The 17,424-nt window shown below is 35.1% G+C and overlaps 2 protein-coding genes across 4 annotated transcripts; one reads left to right on the top strand and one right to left on the bottom strand.

Annotated features, from left to right (window-relative positions):
* The first annotated feature begins 4,044 nt into the window (after positions 1-4,044).
* LOC127807114 (2,3-bisphosphoglycerate-dependent phosphoglycerate mutase 1) lies at positions 4,045-9,100 on the top strand. 2 transcript variants are annotated; one of them, XM_052344749.1, is made up of 9 exons: positions 4,045-4,384; positions 5,042-5,313; positions 5,561-5,784; positions 6,229-6,347; positions 6,501-6,657; positions 6,736-6,837; positions 6,930-7,049; positions 8,589-8,652; positions 8,729-9,100. In XM_052344749.1, exons 2-8 carry the CDS (start codon positions 5,043-5,045, stop codon positions 8,631-8,633), a joined length of 1,038 nt encoding a protein of 345 aa, XP_052200709.1. In that variant the 5' UTR covers positions 4,045-4,384; position 5,042; the 3' UTR covers positions 8,634-8,652; positions 8,729-9,100. The 2 variants fall into 2 exon arrangements, with proteins under 2 accessions (XP_052200709.1, XP_052200710.1); XM_052344750.1 differs by having other exon boundaries at positions 4,045-4,452.
* A 3,016-nt stretch (positions 9,101-12,116) lies between these two features.
* Positions 12,117-16,193, bottom strand: LOC127807961 (uncharacterized). Of its 2 annotated transcripts, none has more exons than XM_052346218.1 (6): positions 16,028-16,193; positions 14,637-14,729; positions 14,351-14,527; positions 14,050-14,148; positions 13,187-13,432; positions 12,117-12,874 (listed from the first exon to the last, which is right to left on the bottom strand). In XM_052346218.1, the coding sequence occupies exons 2-6, from the start codon at positions 14,715-14,717 to the stop codon at positions 12,629-12,631; spliced, it is 849 nt and encodes a 282-aa protein (XP_052202178.1). In that variant the 5' UTR covers positions 14,718-14,729; positions 16,028-16,193; the 3' UTR covers positions 12,117-12,628. The 2 variants fall into 2 exon arrangements, with proteins under 2 accessions (XP_052202178.1, XP_052202177.1); XM_052346217.1 differs by lacking the exon at positions 16,028-16,193 and adding an exon at positions 15,036-15,182.
* Positions 16,194-17,424: the final 1,231 nt, after the last annotated feature.

Genomic DNA, 17,424 nt, shown 5'->3' with positions numbered 1-17,424 from the left:
TTATTATATATTAGTAGCTCCTAAACAATGGGATTGCCTCAAAACATTCTTATTAGTGGTAATAATTATATTTTTGTTATGAAACATTTTATTAACTAATAGAGCTGTTTAGATTATTAAAAATAATGAATAATAAATAATTATTTCACTCTATTTAAATAAAAGATCGTTAACATAAGTCAATAAATACGTAATCATATGGGTAGTTGCTTTTGAAAAAATTGAAAGATAAAAAGTAGGGGTGTTTAAAAAAATTGGCAAATTGCGGAAACTGACCAGATTGAACCGCACAGTGCGATTTTTTGAGGAAAGCGGTCTGGTACAGTTTGAGAAATTCTCAAACTGTGTGGTTTGTAGTTTGAAGATTTTTCGGTTTAATTTAAAATCGAACCGTTCAAGTATTTTGTAATAATAACAAAATTATGAAATAATTTATTTAAAAAAAAAAACAAATCTTGTAAATAGATTATTTGTTTTGTTTATATATAAACATACTGTGAACAATTTGAAACAATCAAACAGATTGTTTGTATAAACAATCAAGTTTACATATTGTTTATTTATAAAATCTGTTTACAGAAAACAGATTGTATGAATATTAAACAGATTGTTCATATATAATTTTTTATTTATTTTGATTTATGGGTTAAATGGTTGATGAAACAATTTATTAAATCATAAAAATTGCACCACGAAAATGGACAGATTAATATTTTGGATGTTTTAAATAAATCGCGGAAACTATACCGCAAAATGCAGTGCGGTTTAGTGCGATTTTGATGGACCAAACCAGACCGCACGGTCTGGTTTGACAGAAAAATTGCACAAGCAATTTGGCGTATTGAAAATGTCAAAAATCGACCAAATCGGACTTAGCACACCCCTAATAAAAAGATAGGTGGCAAGGAGATGGTCCATAGGGGTGTGTAGTCAATTATAATTGAATTGAGTTGATTAGAAAATACTAATTGAACTAAATCGAATCGTATGTAATAATCGAATCGAACTAACCGATTAATTCTAACTAACCGAACTAATCGAACGCTAAACTGAGTTAATCAAATCGATAACCGATTATGCAAAATCAATATAGAAACAAATCGATTTGTAGAAATGAAATACAAGAACAATATCTATTGATACAGAAAAATGCAAAATCGTTTAAAGATTGAGAGAATACAAATCAATTTGTGCAAAAAAAGGAAATACAAACGAAAAACTCATAATGCAAACGAAGAAATATCAATAAACTAACCTCACTGAAAGTAAAAAAAATTGAAAAATTAAAACCCTAACTTAATGTCAATACTAATCTCTGTCTGATGGTCGATTATCGTTGGTATGGGTCGATTGTCCAAGCACAAGGAAATGAAAAAATAAGGAGATGAAGGGACGACGATTGGCGAAGGGAAAGGCGACGGTCTGGGTCCGACTAAGGGGACGACGATCGACGAAAGGAAAGGCGGGGGGTGGTCGACTGTTGATGGCAAAGAGAAATGCGTTGAAGGTGGTGGCAACACTGATGACGATGGACTCAAAGGGTCTCTCTCGACGTCTCACATTTGTCTTAGTCCAGCCTTCCAGTTCTAGGTGAGTGAGAGTCTCTGCCTCGAGTGCTGCGGTGTTGACGTTGGTATCAGAGGGGGGCGATGGTGCCATCATACCAGAGCGTCAAAGACGATGGAAGGGAGAGGGTAGAGTGAATGGAAGGATCAATTCGGTCATTCTGCCTTCTAATCTAGGTCTTTTCTCCTTTGCGTCTCTGTTTGTCACTTGGCTCAAGTGGATATTTTCACTTTGCTTTTATTGTAAACCCAAAATTGTGTCTTTTTTGTAAGTTCAGTTTGCTTCGATTATTTTGGTTATTTCATGCAAAAAACTGAACCAAACACTAAAAATTGAACTTTTCAAAAAATTTAACTGAACTGAAATTTTGAAAAAAAATAATTGAACCGAACTGATCGAACTTGTCGGTTCAGTTCGATTACTTCGGTTTAATCGAAATTATACTCACCCCTAGCGATGGAATACGTTTTGGAATGAGAAAAATATAGATATTTTTTTTATAAATATAATTTTAATATAAAAATAATTTAAACATGATAAAATATTTCAAACTTAACAATACCCCCAAAACTGCCATCCATTCGGCTCCCTGTTCCACAAGTAGAACCACCACCCCAACATGGTCACATGGCCAGCTAGTATGGCAGCTCCAAATTATCCCTATCCACCCTTACATTCACTTCGCCAAGGGCTCTCTCAATACCTGAAATTGTATGCCTAATCTCTACTCAAAGAAATCGTCAAATAAATAGGCGATGATGAGAGGGAACAAAGGTGAGGTGCGAGGGAACAATTGTGAAAGGACGAGGCTTGGTGACAACGACATGAGTATTGAATAAGAAGTAATCGATGATGACGATGAGTAAGAGCGATTGCTAGAGGATCAAGGCTTGATCTACGGCAATATGAGCATCGAGCAAGAAGCAATTGACATTGACAATGAAAATGAATGACGACAACGAAAAGTTTCTAACAAGGCGATCTTCGAGATTTGGGAATGAAAATTAGGACTTAAGAAAAGGAGGTGCGAAGACTAAAAATGATAAGAATATTATATATATAGTTGTTGGTTATAATCATATTGGGTTGTGAGAAACGTGTTTTTGAAAGTTTATATAATTGTAAAATATTTCTGACATGCTTCATAAATTACAAAAATAAAATAATTCGAGAAATGTTTAGGATAGTCTTTATTGTACAAAACATGATTTTGAACGTTAAAACAATATCTCCAAATCATTTTTTTTTTTTTTACATAAGTGTTTGGAAGTCAATTATATCAATTGGATCTTAAAAGTAGATTTGTATGGATGATTCAACTTCGACATGTCCACACTATAACTGTCTTGACCCAGAATCTAAAGCAAATAAAAGAAAAAGAGAGTGAAAGAGAACAATAGTAGTGATTGGTAATTCATCAGGGAAAATGGAAAACCATACCCAAAGGTTAAAGCAGTGTGCGTAGATTAAGTATTCTGATGGACGGAGGGTTGAAATTGGAGAGGAACAATCCAACAGCATATTCTCGCGAACACGCACCCCAATTACATCAACATTATGATTTTTGTATTATTATTTGTATTTTATGTAGTTCATACTTACATAGTATTAAAATTATTCTTCCTATATTTTATTAGAATTGGGGGGTGGGGGGGGGGGGGGGGGGGGGTGTTAGATTGGGTTGGTGTAGGACTCGTTTGGTAGGTGGGAAGGGAAAGAGGGCAAACACACGTTGTGCAGCGGCAAGAAAGCAGGTCATACCAAACACGCCCCCGCCATCCCACAAGAGAAGTGGTGTTGGTTAGGTGGTGGGTCTGGGTGTGTTAATTGGCGACTACGAAGAGCTGCTGCATTATTTGCTGGCTATTCAATGTAGTCAAGGCCATTGTCATTTCAAAAATCACATCCTCGTAATAATAAAATTATTATAAAAAATGGGACCCAACTATTTTTTTTTTTAATTTTTGTAATTATCATAGTTGGATCGATCCTTCATCTTTCCATTCAAATAATACATGAAATTTACGCTTAGCAAAAAAGGGTCAATTTGCTTCCTACCCTTAGTAAGGCCATGTTTGGCACTAGCTTTTATTTTTTTTGTGAAAAGGACAAAATTACCTTCAAGAAGCAATAAGAAAGAAAAATTGGCTTTTGTTTACAAAATGAAAACAAAAATTAACAAAATGAAATTGTAGTCATAAAGAAATTATTATTATTATTATTTTGTTAATTATTCGTGAAACAAGTAAAAGAATTACACATTTTTAATTGTCTGACTTTTTTTAGTCAAAATAATTTATCATTTTAAGTTAAAATTGTGTAATATACGAACACATATCTTTAGACAAAAGTAAATAATATACCATAGAATACATAATTAATTATCCATTAATAACAAATGTAACGCAAAATGTCAAAATTTCGTTGGCTTGTGACATTTTCGAATATAAAAACGTGGGCATATGGGTAGGAGAAAGAGACCTGGGACAAAGTGAAAGTGTAAAGAGACAGAGAGACGCCAACGGCGAGCGAAATCACAGAGAGAAGGAGAGAGAGAGAGAGAGAGAGAGAGAGAGATTGGAAGCCGTCGATACCTTCTATGCCGCAAACCCCTCTCTGTATTCTCTCTGTTTCTTGATTTTGTCCATTGTTGAGAGAGACGTCCGTTTCTTTCATCTCCATCTCCGTTAACTCCCATCGTAATAAGCTCTCGCCAGGGTTTAAGAAGAAACCAAAAAAGGACTTCTTCTACCTCGTTTCCATCTCCGCCTCGGTTTCTTCGCCTTTGGGGCATCTCTTCCTCTGGCCTATAAGTACGGTAAGATCACTCTCCCCCTGCATCAGGCTGCCAATTCCTTTCTCCCTCCGTCTCTCCTATTCGTGTCTGTAAGATTTGTTCTCTTTTCTGTTTGTTTTCTTGATTCTTGCTTTGGTTTACGAATGTGGCTTCAGTTTCTTGTTTCTGATAATGCGGTATGTATTCGTATGATGTGAGTATGCTGCAAGAGTTGTTCTCTTGGAGTTGGATCTATTTCTTTCATTTTGTTAATCTCCAATTCTTGAAAGGGATTTAATTGAAATTGATTGGTGGTACTTGATTTCTATGACTATTGTTTCCCATCATTTCTTTTTTCTACATATTTCTTACAGAAATTATGTGGATGTTGTGGAGTAAAAACATGCTTTAGATTGCATAGCCTTGTTGGCTTGCATATTTGATTAAACTTTCTTTCTGCACTTAAAAGTCTTGTGTGGGTTTCGTTTTCAATTTCACATTATATGAAACCCACCCTAATTATTTAGGAGTTGAATTTGTTTTTTTCTTTTTAAAGAAAAGAACTTGTGTAGTCCTTTTAGATGAATTACGCACCACTATCCTTAAAAGACTAGAACTTCGCATTGTTTCAAAATGCAAACTATCCACTTATCTAATTTTATTGTATTAATATTCACTTCTAGCGTTTGTGATCTCCAGAATGGCCAGCACTGCGCTCTTCCAAGCAGTTAGAACTCTACAGTCCCATGGATGTTTCACTAACTTCGGTGTTCAGCAAGAGAATGGAAATCCTACCCTAAGATTGGTCCCCAAAGGTTTCAGAGCTGACATTGGGCTGTCGAGAAGATGGAGTTATTGCTCTAGAGGGAGGAGTATCGTTGTTTCTCAAGCCTCAACTTCTCAGACTTCAGTGTTCGACCCAGTTTTAACCCCATCAAATAACAAGACTGTTGATTCCAGAAAGAAATCAAGTAAATATACTCTTATTGCAATTTGACTTTAAATAGAGAATAGTAGTATGCATGTCCGTGTTGTTTGCTTGTGCCTGATCACATGACAATTAGTACATTGAGTTTCACATCTTACGAAGTAAATGTTTTTCAACCTAGGGTTAGCCAGGTTGTTTGAACTGTTCCCAAATTTTTTATCCTTGTAAAGAGATGAAGGAGTCCTTGATTCTGTGAATGTGTCAAATTGATGTGCCTGTTTTACTTTCAGGTGAAGCAGCTTTGATCCTTATTCGACATGGTGAGTCCTTGTGGAATGAAAAGAACTTGTTTACAGGTTGTGTAGATGTGCCATTAACCAAAAAGGGTGTGGAAGAGGCAACTGAAGCTGGTAAAAGAATCAGCAACATACCTGTCGACATAATCTATACATCTGCACTAATTCGTGCACAAATGACTGCTATGCTTGCTATGACGCAGCACCGACGCAAGAAGGTACTATTGGAGAATCTTGTTGGCATTGAAACCCCTCTTCTTTTCTTCTTTTTCTTCTTCTTCTTCTGTTTTTTTTCTTTTGTTGGAAATTCAAATCTTGAATGGTTGATAACCTATTTCAGTTGATATATCAAATGATGCCAAGTGAAAGAGAAGTAAATGATAGTTTGGATCCATTTGGGATGCATTCACTAAATTGATCTGCACTTGATGTTCTAATATTCTAGTTATTTTTAGTTTAGAGAATCTGTTACTTTAATATTGTAGGAAACTTTTTTCCTTTTCATTGGGAAAGGGCATCCCTTTGTGACACTAGCGCTACATAAAACCCAGCTTATGAGGTCAGCAGCTCAAGATGGGCATGGCTGCTATTTCAGTATGTTGGGAAAACTGCACCTGTTTTCTAGAATGTTATTCTTATCCACTATGTCGACCTACTTGCAGGTTCCTATCATTATGCATGACGAGAGTGAGCAGGCAAAGTCATGGAGTCAAATTTTCAGTGATGAAACGAAAAAACAATGTATTCCAGTTGTCACAGCTTGGCAGTTGAATGAAAGAATGTATTTCCATCTGCCCTTTTTTCGTTATTGTTACTTCTGGTTCATGTCCCCACATAGTAGAATAAAAGCTTTAATATGTTGTTGTTTGCCCCTGTTCCATGTCACCGGAATACATTTCCTTGCATCTGAGATATGAACTATTCTTGTGTTTAGGTATGGGGAACTGCAAGGTCTTAACAAGCAGGAAACTGCGGATAGATATGGAAAGGAACAAGTTCATGAGTGGCGCCGTAGTTATGACATACCTCCACCCAATGGTGAGAGTTTGGAAATGTGTGCTCAGAGAGCTGTTGCATACTTCAAAGAATATGTAAGCATTTGTGTGCTATTGCTTTTTTTGTTTAGATTTCCTGCCTAGCAATTGATATATGGAATATTATTATCACAGATTGAACCCCAACTTCTAGCAGGCAAGAATGTAATGATTGCCGCCCATGGAAATTCATTAAGATCCATTATTATGTATCTTGACAAATTAACATCCCAGGAGGTGAGACTTTAGATTTAGTGTGGTGTAACCTGGCTTTGTGTTAGTTTTTGGATGGTCTTTAACTGACAAAATTCATGTCTAATTTCCATCAGGTTATTAGCTTGGAATTATCAACTGGAATACCTATGCTTTATATATTCAAAGAGGGAAAGTTTGTGAGAAGGGGAAGTCCTGTTGCACCTACTGAGGCAGGGGTTTATGCTTACACAAAGGTAAGTAACTTTGCTGTAGTTTTCTATTTGAATCTGCTGTTGATTACAACATCCTTTGCAATTTCCTTTTATTCTCATAAAATGACAATGCCTGTGTGGTCATAGTGGAATTGCCTCAATGATCTAGTTGGTTCCTGTGAATCTCATTTCATAAATCATTTTGAGACCACTATGGTTGACGCTGTAGGATTCTAAACTTCCTTTTTCATTATCCTTCTTGATGTGGAAAAAGAAGGGATCTGCTTTGAGGGAAAAAAATAGTTGTGCTTTGCTTATGAACAACCGGTTAACACATTTCAAATCTTCTTTCTGAAGTGGCTTAAATTTGTTGGTGACTTCAGTCTTGCCTAGGAATCACATACTTCCATAGGAAAAATAAAATCTTTCATGCAGTTTTCTATGCCAGCAGAAAATATGCTACTTGGTTTTCTTTTTTTTTTCTTTTTAAGACCAAGAATCCTGCTACTTTTCACCATCTATATGCTTTTCCTGAATATGTGTACAAGTTAATATTCTACCACTTGTTGAGTCCAATAATGTATCGGAGAAAACAGACTGTGGTTCATCTGTTTTTCCAATAGCAGTTAAGAGGGTCCTATCTCATAATTTCCATACATGACTTTCTTCCCTCCATTTATTAGTAGAGAAATCTTAATCGTTAGAGAACAATCAATTGTTGGTTTAAGCTATTTTTCATGGATGTGCTTCTCCATTATTAGAGAAGAGATGAAATTATTTTCCTTCTTTTGAGAGAAAAAACTTCTCTAAACTGATACAAATAACTTTACTTATATCTCAACAACCCCAATTCGGTTAGGATAGGGTGCAGTTGATGGGGATGATGAGCAGTAGCTAATAAATGATATCCTTCAAAATGATAAGGAGCCTAATGTTGCTTGCTCAAATGGCCTTAGGCAACAACCCCTCATTTCTAAACTTGCACTGTTTTCTTGATGTTTGTTAGCTAGTGTAAAACACCCATTTCTTGTTTGAAAAAAAAAGAGGTCTGAGATACCCAGCACCAGGACATCTATTTCTGATAATATCAACTATAAAATGTTTTGTCTTTGTTGTTCAACTTTAGGTCGATCAGATGGTGGAATGAAGACCATGTCCAGTTTTTTAATTTATTTATTTTCTTTTTGGAGGGGTTGTGCTAGAGATTTCTAGACTTCATTGTTTTTTTCTTTTGAGAGTAGAAACAATAATATAAAAGATAAAGATAACCCTCTAACAGCTTAAGCTTTTAGATTAGATGATAATTAACAATTCAACATAATATTAAAGCAAACACACGTACTAAGTTCTAATCTCATTCCTAACTCAATATTTAAATTGTTCTACATGTTTAGACTATTTATGCAGTGAAGTTTGGCTATATGTGGGGGGGGGGGGGGGGGGGGGGGCATGTTGAGAGTGAAAAAAATTTTACCCTCTATTTAACAACTTAAACTTTTAGATCAAATGATGATTAACAATTCAACATTTCTTCTGATAAAAAGTTGGGACACTTAACTTTTTTCCCCTCCACAAATGCAGAATTTGGCTGCATACAGGCAAAGGTTAGACGAGATGTTTCAGTGATGCCTTCTGCCTGGTACAGGTAATGTACCGATCTTCTGTTTCTAAATTTCCTTGTTCATATTTGTCTTGCCTCACAATCTTTTATAATCTTGCAGAGGCTTACATATTGTTGTATTTCCGATCTACACATACATCAGCAATCATATTCAAGATGAAAGGCTGTTCTGCATAAGCATGTCCTCTTGCACAATTAGACACAGTTCCCGGCGCTAGATTATAATGCTGGAAGCTGTTTCATATATTTTGGATGTATCAATAATAAAGCCTATTTTTTCCCTTTTGTGGTAAAATTTTGTGATACATTGTGAAATTTGGTCTTTTGTGAATCTGAAAAAATTAGACAATACTAATGTTGGACTCACATGTACAAATCATGCCCAAATGACCAAATTTAGTGGAACTGCAGTTTGGGCCTCCTCTTATTCCCAGTGTTCAGGTCATATATTCTAAAGATTTATTTTGCAGCATATCTTCAGTTTTAAATGGGTGGATGATGGAGTTGCTTCTTGGTGTCTCAAATAAATCGACGGTTGATCTTATGGCTAAGTAGTAATGGGTAAGACTACTGTTTTATGATTCGAAAATCACGGTCTCCTTGAAGGCTTTATTGGTTGAACTAGTCCACAATGACTCTTCTTTCTTTAAATAATTTGTAATTAGAAATTACAGCCATGGTAGTATTAAATTCTTTAATGAATTTCTTATAAAAGGTAGTCAGGTCATGGAAACTAGGAATCTCTAACATTATGCCACTCTAATAGCTCAAACTTTCAAAGTGTCAATGGTTACACCTTGGGCAGAGATAATTCAGCCTAAGAATCACACTTGAGGTTGTAGAAAAGAACACTTCTTAAGGTTAATATATAATTTTGCAAGTCTAGGAGTTAAGAAAATTTATTTGAGGTGATTTCGATGCCTTCAATGACACTAGATTATTAATAGGTCATTGAAGTAAATTTAATAGGTTATTAAATTCATATTAAATTTACTTTATAATAAAGTTAATTACACTATTAGTCTTTATTTTGTACTTTATAATAAATTTTGTTATCGCAACCACAAAAAAAAAAAAAAGAATCTTTATTAAAATGCATATAATTTTTAAAATTTTATTAATAAAAATTGACCTGACTTATTAATGTACAGTCTAATAAGGTTAAGCATGCAAAAAGGTTTGTGTGATTCTCCATGTAGGCAAAAATAAGATGGTGACGGTGCGCCCACGGATATAGTCTAGCGGTTGAGACTGTACATAATTTGGAACTTAAGGAGTTTTGGACTTTAGTTGCTATATTAGACAGTATCAGGTCCCTGTGTTTTAATTTCGTTGTAAGGTTTTGTGATTTATCTCATTTATTATAATCTTGGGATTGAGCTGCGAGACTCTTGGTGAGGAACTTTATCTTTTGGAACCTAAGATGGTGACGGCGAGGGTGCGCATGAAGATGCAAGTCCCACATAATGTGCAGGTTCTCATGTTTGTCACTCGAAGATAGCTCATTGTCGAGTAATAGTAATAGTAGTGGGCTATGTTGCACAGAAATAAAAATAGGAAACGTTTTCGATAGGAAACGGAAACGTGGAAATGGATGTTTTTCTAAAAAAATAGACACAAATAAGGTCCAAAATAAGAATATAAAACGTTTTAAAAATAAAAAAATGACACTTATAAAGTGTTTTCGTGTAAGATAGATAATAGAGAGCTATAGAAGCCAGGGGTTTGGGCCATAAGCTATCGAATCTATTCTATTATTCACAGGAAGAGGACGTTCGTGGGTCCGCTTTGCTTTGATTTGCTGGTGTAAGGTGCCAGATTTGGACCGCTTCAAGCGCGGCACTATATGTTTGTCAAAACAAAAACAACCTTACATAAGAGACAAGACAACAAGTACAATTATTATTTACAATACAATAAAAAATATCTACTTTTTTGGGTAAAATATTTCGATGAAGCCCAAGCGCATAGTTGCAACCTGCATTCAGATTTAATAATTTCCAAGCCAATGAAATGAAGGTTTGATTTGGTGTTGAATACATCAAGCTCTCAGCTTCCAATGTATCTATAAATGAAAAAAATAAATAATTTTAACTAAAATTGATTGATTGATTGATTGCATTTGGGTAGAGAGAGAGATGGGGGCAGTTGGAGGAGCCCAGATCTGCTATTCCAAAAGCACGTCCTTTTTTCTGTTCACCCAATCAAATGTTGCCACATCATTCATTTTTAAATAATAATTTTTAAAAAAAATTATAAAATTAAACTAAAAAATTATATATAATTAATATATATGTCATTTATAATTTTTTAGTTTAATTTTATAATTTTTTTAAAAAATTATTATTTAAAAATGGATGATGTGACAATATTTGATTGGATGAACAGAAAAGGGGATATGCTTTTGGGACAACAGATCTAAGCTCGAGTTGGAGTGGGATAGTTGCACGCTTCTCTACTTCCACGATCTTTTGCATCTTTTGCAGGTTTACTATTTCACCCCTTGTGTGGTTAAAAATTACAAGAAAGTTGCTCTCTTTTACATCAATTTCTTTTCTTTCTAAACAAATTTGGAAGATTATTTTATTTTAACTATAAGAATTTTAGTCCCTATTTAAAGATAAATTTACAAATATTTACAATAACCAAAAAATATATAATAATGGCAATTGCCATAACATTAAGGGTGAGTTTGATAGTGATGAAAAATAGGGATGGAATTCATTTTCCATCTAAATTTTAAGAAATTTCATTAAACAATTTTTTTTTTTCATAAAATTCAAATTTTATCTTAGTTCAAAAAGTGAAAATTAATCCTGAAATCAAACTAAAGAAAGAAGAGTAATCCCAATACTCAAAATCAATAACAATATTCAATATTATTTATTGAAATCTGATTTTTAATATTTCATTAAAAGATTATTTATAGATAACTAATAAATGAAAATTTATTCTAACTAGAATTCTTTAGTATAATTTAATTAAGATTATAAAGGTAATTCCTATCTAATTAGAATTCTAAAAAATAAAAGAAATTAAGAAATTAAAGAAACTTAGGAAATACATTACTATAATGAAACTAATAAAATAATAAATAATATTAATTTTTATTTTTATATCTAAAATATTATTTCTTGAAAGATTTATCATTAATTAAAATTTTGTCTTGCTTTCTCTCGATTTCTATGAATATGATGTAAGAAGATCTCCTGATAGTTCAATTTAAGAGAAAAAAGAGCTTTCTAGATATACCATTTAATAATTTTTTAAATTAAATTTTAACTAGAGATAGACTAGATACCATTTAATGAGATTGAATAATACTATTTATCTATCTCCAGTTTAGGTGGCATATTTTCATTGAACAATGAAAAAGTATTAAGTATTAATATTTATTATGTATTTTTTTATTGTTCAATAAAAATGTCACATAAATTAGCAATACTGAATGAGATTAATACTAGTAACTACAACATAAATAACCCAGCTGGGAAGCATATTCTTCTGATGTGTACTATTTTTTATTAAGGCAATTTGGAAACTCCATTGAAATGGGAACAACCAGACATCTACTACCATCAGGACTTTTACATCGTACTTTCCTTAGAAAGCAAGATCTTTGGAATCTGAAAAAAACAGTTTCAAACGATAGCTTGGCTTGCTGCCAATATTTCACACAGCAATACAATGACCAACGAACTGAAAGTTCATGTAGTTGGCTTTATATGTTGCTTAATATGCCACATGGCAATGCTTCACGCTTGCTTTCTTGCTAGCTAGTTCACGCCGGTAGTAGCACTGTCAAATGTTAGCCGTCGCCAAGTTACAACCCGGGCAGACTTCTGGTCAATCAAGATGAGCATTTGTCGGCTTCACAAGCGTTGAGGTTTCCCCAAAAGCAAGGGCGGATGTCGGGTGGGCCATGGGGGTGGGCTATATTAATATTTAGTTGTGCTGGGCTGCTTAGACTTTTATATATATATATATATATGTATATTTATTATTGTTCAGTTGGAGCTGGCACGGGCTCATCCGCCCAAAAGGATCGCGTCTTCTTGTCGTCTTCTTTCATTCTCTCGACGAGTCTATTGATGTCGAACCCTAATTCGCCGCCTCTGCCACCAAATGCAGAGTCCAGCTTGTCCATGTCAAATAGATCCTCCATTATTTTCACGGAACTCTGATTTTCGGAGTATACGAACTTCACTTTGTTAGCCATCCGTGGGTCTACGAAGCGCTTCACCACCTGCAGTAACACAATGCTGTCTGTAAAGCTGGAAGCAAGTAGAAGAACTCACTGAGAAAGGCAATGGCTCTTATGTATGAACCAGAAGCAAGATGGTCAAACATTCCCAAAAGCTATTAAATTTTCACTCAAATTTCACTTGTGGGCTATTTATAGCCAGTCTCAAGCCCAGATAAAAGAGAAGAGTGGCCTCAAGTAACCAAAAATTAATTCAAAACTCGTCAGATTAAATAGCATAATAAATTCTACTCAAGTGGCGAGTTAGAATTAATACAGTCCACACCCACATAGTATAATTCATTTAAGGCTTACCCTCCAGAAAGATTCAAAGAACTTGGGTGGGTTGTATAGAATGACATAGCTCAGCCTGCCTGGATAATAGTATTGCAAAATATGGGCTGTTTCCCTTGCAATCCTGACAGAGATATTTGACAAACTGCAGCCACGGAAATCGATCAGCCACGCCATCGCTTCCTGGCTTGGTGCCAAATTCATGATAGCATTCTCCATGCAATACACAAGGTACCTAATTTGTGATTCTATTGTCGACTTCGAGTTCTGCAATGAAACATCCAGTCGAAGATGTTTAGCCGTCAAATGTAATATTTGACAAACATCGGCATAAATATAAAAGAGTGGATGAAATGGGACAAGTTTCTGGGCAGAAGTCGGTGTTGAACAATTACTGAAACCATTATATCCAAAAATATAATGATGTAAAATAGTTTTGATTTCCATCTTAGTTTAAAGAGAAGATGAAGAATGAGAACAGTGGAAGTATACCTGAATTCATTGGCCAAGTGGTTGATTGAACAGGTTTTGATCTTCCAATTTGATATGCAGTTTTTAGACAAATTTTCTCTGTTGATGGGGATACAGAGAAAAGAAACTTACGCACATAAATTGGGGACCATGACCCATATGATAACTGCTTTTAGCCGTTAATAATTTTTTATATATATTTCTAAATTGACCCCTCATCAATTTAGAAATACAACTTCTATCTCTTCATATTAATTCCATGATAATTTAATACCCAATAACTCAAAGATTAAACTTTATAAATCACTTTTAATTAGCTAAATTTTAAGATAGCATTACACATTTAAAAATACATTTGTGGCCCTGTGATGAATTTATTTTCAACAGTCGGAGGATTAGATGGTAGATGGAACCTGGCAACTTGGTCTCATGACAAGAACTGCTCTGCCATGCTTGTCTGTATAGGGTGCCCTGTACATGTTTCCAGTTTCAGCCTCACTCGCAACTTGATCCTGCAAATGAATTGTAATCCCTATCTTTACAAAAGATCATAAAAGAGTGTTCAGTGGACGAGAGGCACAACTCAAACCTATGACCTTCTCACTCACAAAGAAACAACCTTAGCCAAGTGAAGCATCAGAATATAGAGAGCAGCAAGCAATAGATTAATGGGTTCCAAGTCGAGATAAAAGTGAGATAAATGGTTACCCTTACCCATCTAATTTCTTCTGGTTTGTATTCCAATCTCCATTTCAAGCTCTGCTCCAGCATTTTAGTTGCCTTCTTGGTGTCCCAATTCTGCGCCCTTAAGTAACTTGAAATGGATGCATTTGAACAATAAATAGACAACTTTTCGGGCAAAGGCCCTACCAATCTTCTCACTTCCTCAACCTGCAAACACCAGGAATAACTTTTCATGTCCAAACTTCAAGCTTTAACATATATAGAGCTGCAGACCTAGTGATGATGATGCTAGTGAAGAAGATGATATATTCCACACCTTTTCCTGCTGTTGATCTTCAGAAATTGGAGGATTCCGGCACCAGCCATTTGAAGCGGATTTCCTCAAACCGAAGCTCATAGCTTTGGAAGTCTGCCAGGACGTTGATGTTTTGAGTTGGTATGGTAACAATTCAACAACACTTCAGCTTGTGTTTATATTTATATTTTTAATATATACAGACTAAAACTTGCCATATATTAGCTATGAATTAATTATTACGAGTTCAATATATTACTTGGTTGATTAAAAAAAAACCTTCTAGCTAGCATGGACAGGTTTTGATTTTGTAATCAGTTTAAACAGAAAAATCAAAGAGAGAGAGAGAGAGAGAGAGAGAGAACATCAGGCGCATAGTAGTAAAGTAAGAGCATAGCAAAGCTAAAATGAGCTGGAAACCTGATAGAGGAACAAGCTTGGGGTTGTGACGAAGGGGCAAAGTATACTGAGGTGAGTTATGCTATTTATACAGATCGGCGTTTACAGATTGGTTTACAGGTGGGGAATATCGCGATAAATTTTCGATATTTTGGATTTAAGTTGTAACAATTTATCGCGATAAATTGGATCTAAATGGAAATCGGCCAACTCCCCCCCGGGCAATTTGACCGGAAATTTCTCGCGACCACTGGCGCTCTTGTGTTATCTCGCCGTTCTTGCAACTGGAGTCGTCGATTTTCAGTCGCCGTTCCTCGTGCCCCCCACTTAACGCCACTGCCTCGCTCTCTTGCTCTCTCTCTCTCTCTCTCCCCGCAGAAGAAGAGCACCGCCGTTCCTCTTGCCGCCTTGTTCTCATCGATCTATCTATCTATCTGTCTTTCTAATCTGCTGAGGTTGTTCTTGAAGACAGTGGCAGGTTGGGATACAGTGTTCGTTCACGTTTTTGAGTGCCTCTGCTTGTGTAGTAGCTTCAATTTGTCAACTGGGTTTTCATTTTTGTGTTGATTGTGGTTTGGTTTGGAGTTGCCCATCAATAGGGATTCTTTTATGTTGGATTAGTATTTGTGGCTTTCTGGGTTAGTCCAGGTTGGTTCACTTCTAGCTATAATTTTTTCTGGCTTCTTGCTCGGAAAAAGAAGAGTTTCATAACCCGAAGAAAGAAAGAAACTCAAAATAACTCTTTTCCTTCTTTGATGTTATTCACTTGTGTGTTGAACTCGGGGCTCAAGGGTTTACTAAATTCATCCTATGTTAATTCTATTAACGATGCATCACATGTAAGCAACAAGTATGAGAGCCACAGGTGAAATAAGAAATTTCAAAAATTTTGTAGTGATAAGGTTGTGAGTTCTCACAATAATTTCAAAATCAGTGGAGAGAGTTTGAGTGGTCAAGAAGACTTGGAATCAGTAAATTCAAACCAAAAGATAGTCCAACAAGATAGAAGATACCTTATGAATCAACAGCACAATTGGTTGAATCAAATTCAAAATCAGATTGAAGCAGTCCAACAAAATGATCAGGCATTGCACAGTTCAAAATCAAATTACATCAGTCAAACAAGATAGCTTCTATGACTTATTCAAAACTGTTAGTCAAATAAGATAGTTTCTTCTATTAGTTGTTAATAGATAAGTCATAGTTGTTTAGTTTGCTAGCCTATAAATTAGTATTAAGTATAGCAAGTGGTAACGTGAATCCATATCATTTTCTGTTACAGAAATACATAAATCCTTTTGTTCATTTACTTGCTCAATTTTTTTCTCTTATTCCACATGCCTCCCAATTTATACATAATGAATATATTTGATTTGATTATGCACTTTTCCCTTTGCACAAGATTGAACGGTGAGAGCAATGAAGTGTAACTGGAGTTCTTTCCCATTTGGGTTTTGTAATTTAAGGTCCAATGAATGTTTGTAAGGGAGAAATCTGCTAATAGGTAATTCTTCTTTGTAAAGCAAATATGTGTGGTGCATATATATTAACAATAATTAAAACATCTTTTCCTAGAACAATTTTAACCATGTGCGGTGCATTCTTTGGGCCTCGAAGGAGTACCTGTCTCACATTCCCACATGAAGGGGAAATTTTGATTAGTTTTCCCAGACCATGGAAAAGAATAAACATACTCAATCCACTAATTCTGCGTAAAATTCCCCACTGAAATTGCAGGGTAGCAAGCCGAATAAGAGATTAGTCCTACCAAATCTCAAGTGGACCTAAACAGTAATTACAGAATGCCCATAAAACAGTAACCCCATCACTTTTACAGGAAGACTACCAAAAAGAAATAGTAGAACAAAGCAGATTATAGTTCGTTCCATGGTCATTCAAAATGCCAGTGTTGAATACTAATTTAGGAACGCATGGCAAATAGCACAAATCGAAAAAGGCAAGCAACTCAAACATTGGCCATGAACTGTCGTCATAAGAACATCTTAAATTGCTAACGGGCACATCTAGGCCATATGAATTTTTCCCCAAATTTGCAAAATTAATTAAGAATTAAGATAATCTAGCATAGATTAGCGATCTTAACCACAATACAAGAGCAAAAACAATAAATATGATTAAACCACAAACCGCTTTTCTTCCTCTTCTAACAGAATTTGGTCAAGACAGCCTCTTTTTGAGCAAATTGGTGTTCATTAGCTCTATCCCCAACTCATCTCCCTCGAGACGTCGATGTGGCACATAGGTTGGCATAAATGGTTGACCCATTCTATAAGTCGGCACCCAATTTACTCCATAAGTTGCATTCCAAGGTTGATAGTGAACACCCTGTAAAGAGGATAAATTTTTTTAGTTTAACTACAAAAAATGACAAAGTATAATGTAAAAGTAT

The sequence above is a fragment of the Diospyros lotus genome, chromosome 8, assembly GCF_014633365.1.
Source record: "Diospyros lotus cultivar Yz01 chromosome 8, ASM1463336v1, whole genome shotgun sequence".
In the NCBI taxonomy this organism is placed as follows: domain Eukaryota; kingdom Viridiplantae; phylum Streptophyta; class Magnoliopsida; order Ericales; family Ebenaceae; genus Diospyros; species Diospyros lotus.
Note: the sequence above shows the minus strand (reverse complement) of the source record. Positions and strands in the feature narration are given on the sequence as shown.

What these genes read in the sequence shown, in the direction of transcription:
- LOC127807114 (XM_052344749.1), top strand. Translation starts at nt 5,043, where the DNA reads ATGGCCAGCACTGCGCTCTTCCAAGCAGTTAGAACTCTACAGTCCCAT. An exon ending in TGATTCCAGAAAGAAATCAA is followed by an intron (nt 5,314 to 5,560) that starts GTAAATATACTC and finishes TTTTACTTTCAG; the next exon opens with GTGAAGCAGCTTTGATCCTT. An exon ending in CGCAGCACCGACGCAAGAAG is followed by an intron (nt 5,785 to 6,228) that starts GTACTATTGGAG and finishes ACCTACTTGCAG; the next exon opens with GTTCCTATCATTATGCATGA.
- LOC127807961 (XM_052346218.1), bottom strand. Translation starts at nt 14,717, where the DNA reads ATGAGCTTCGGTTTGAGGAAATCCGCTTCAAATGGCTGGTGCCGGAAT. An exon ending in AAGATCAACAGCAGGAAAAG is followed by an intron (nt 14,528 to 14,636) that starts GTGTGGAATATA and finishes TGGTGTTTGCAG; the next exon opens with GTTGAGGAAGTGAGAAGATT. An exon ending in TCTTTGAATCTTTCTGGAGG is followed by an intron (nt 12,875 to 13,186) that starts GTAAGCCTTAAA and finishes GTGTTACTGCAG; the next exon opens with GTGGTGAAGCGCTTCGTAGA.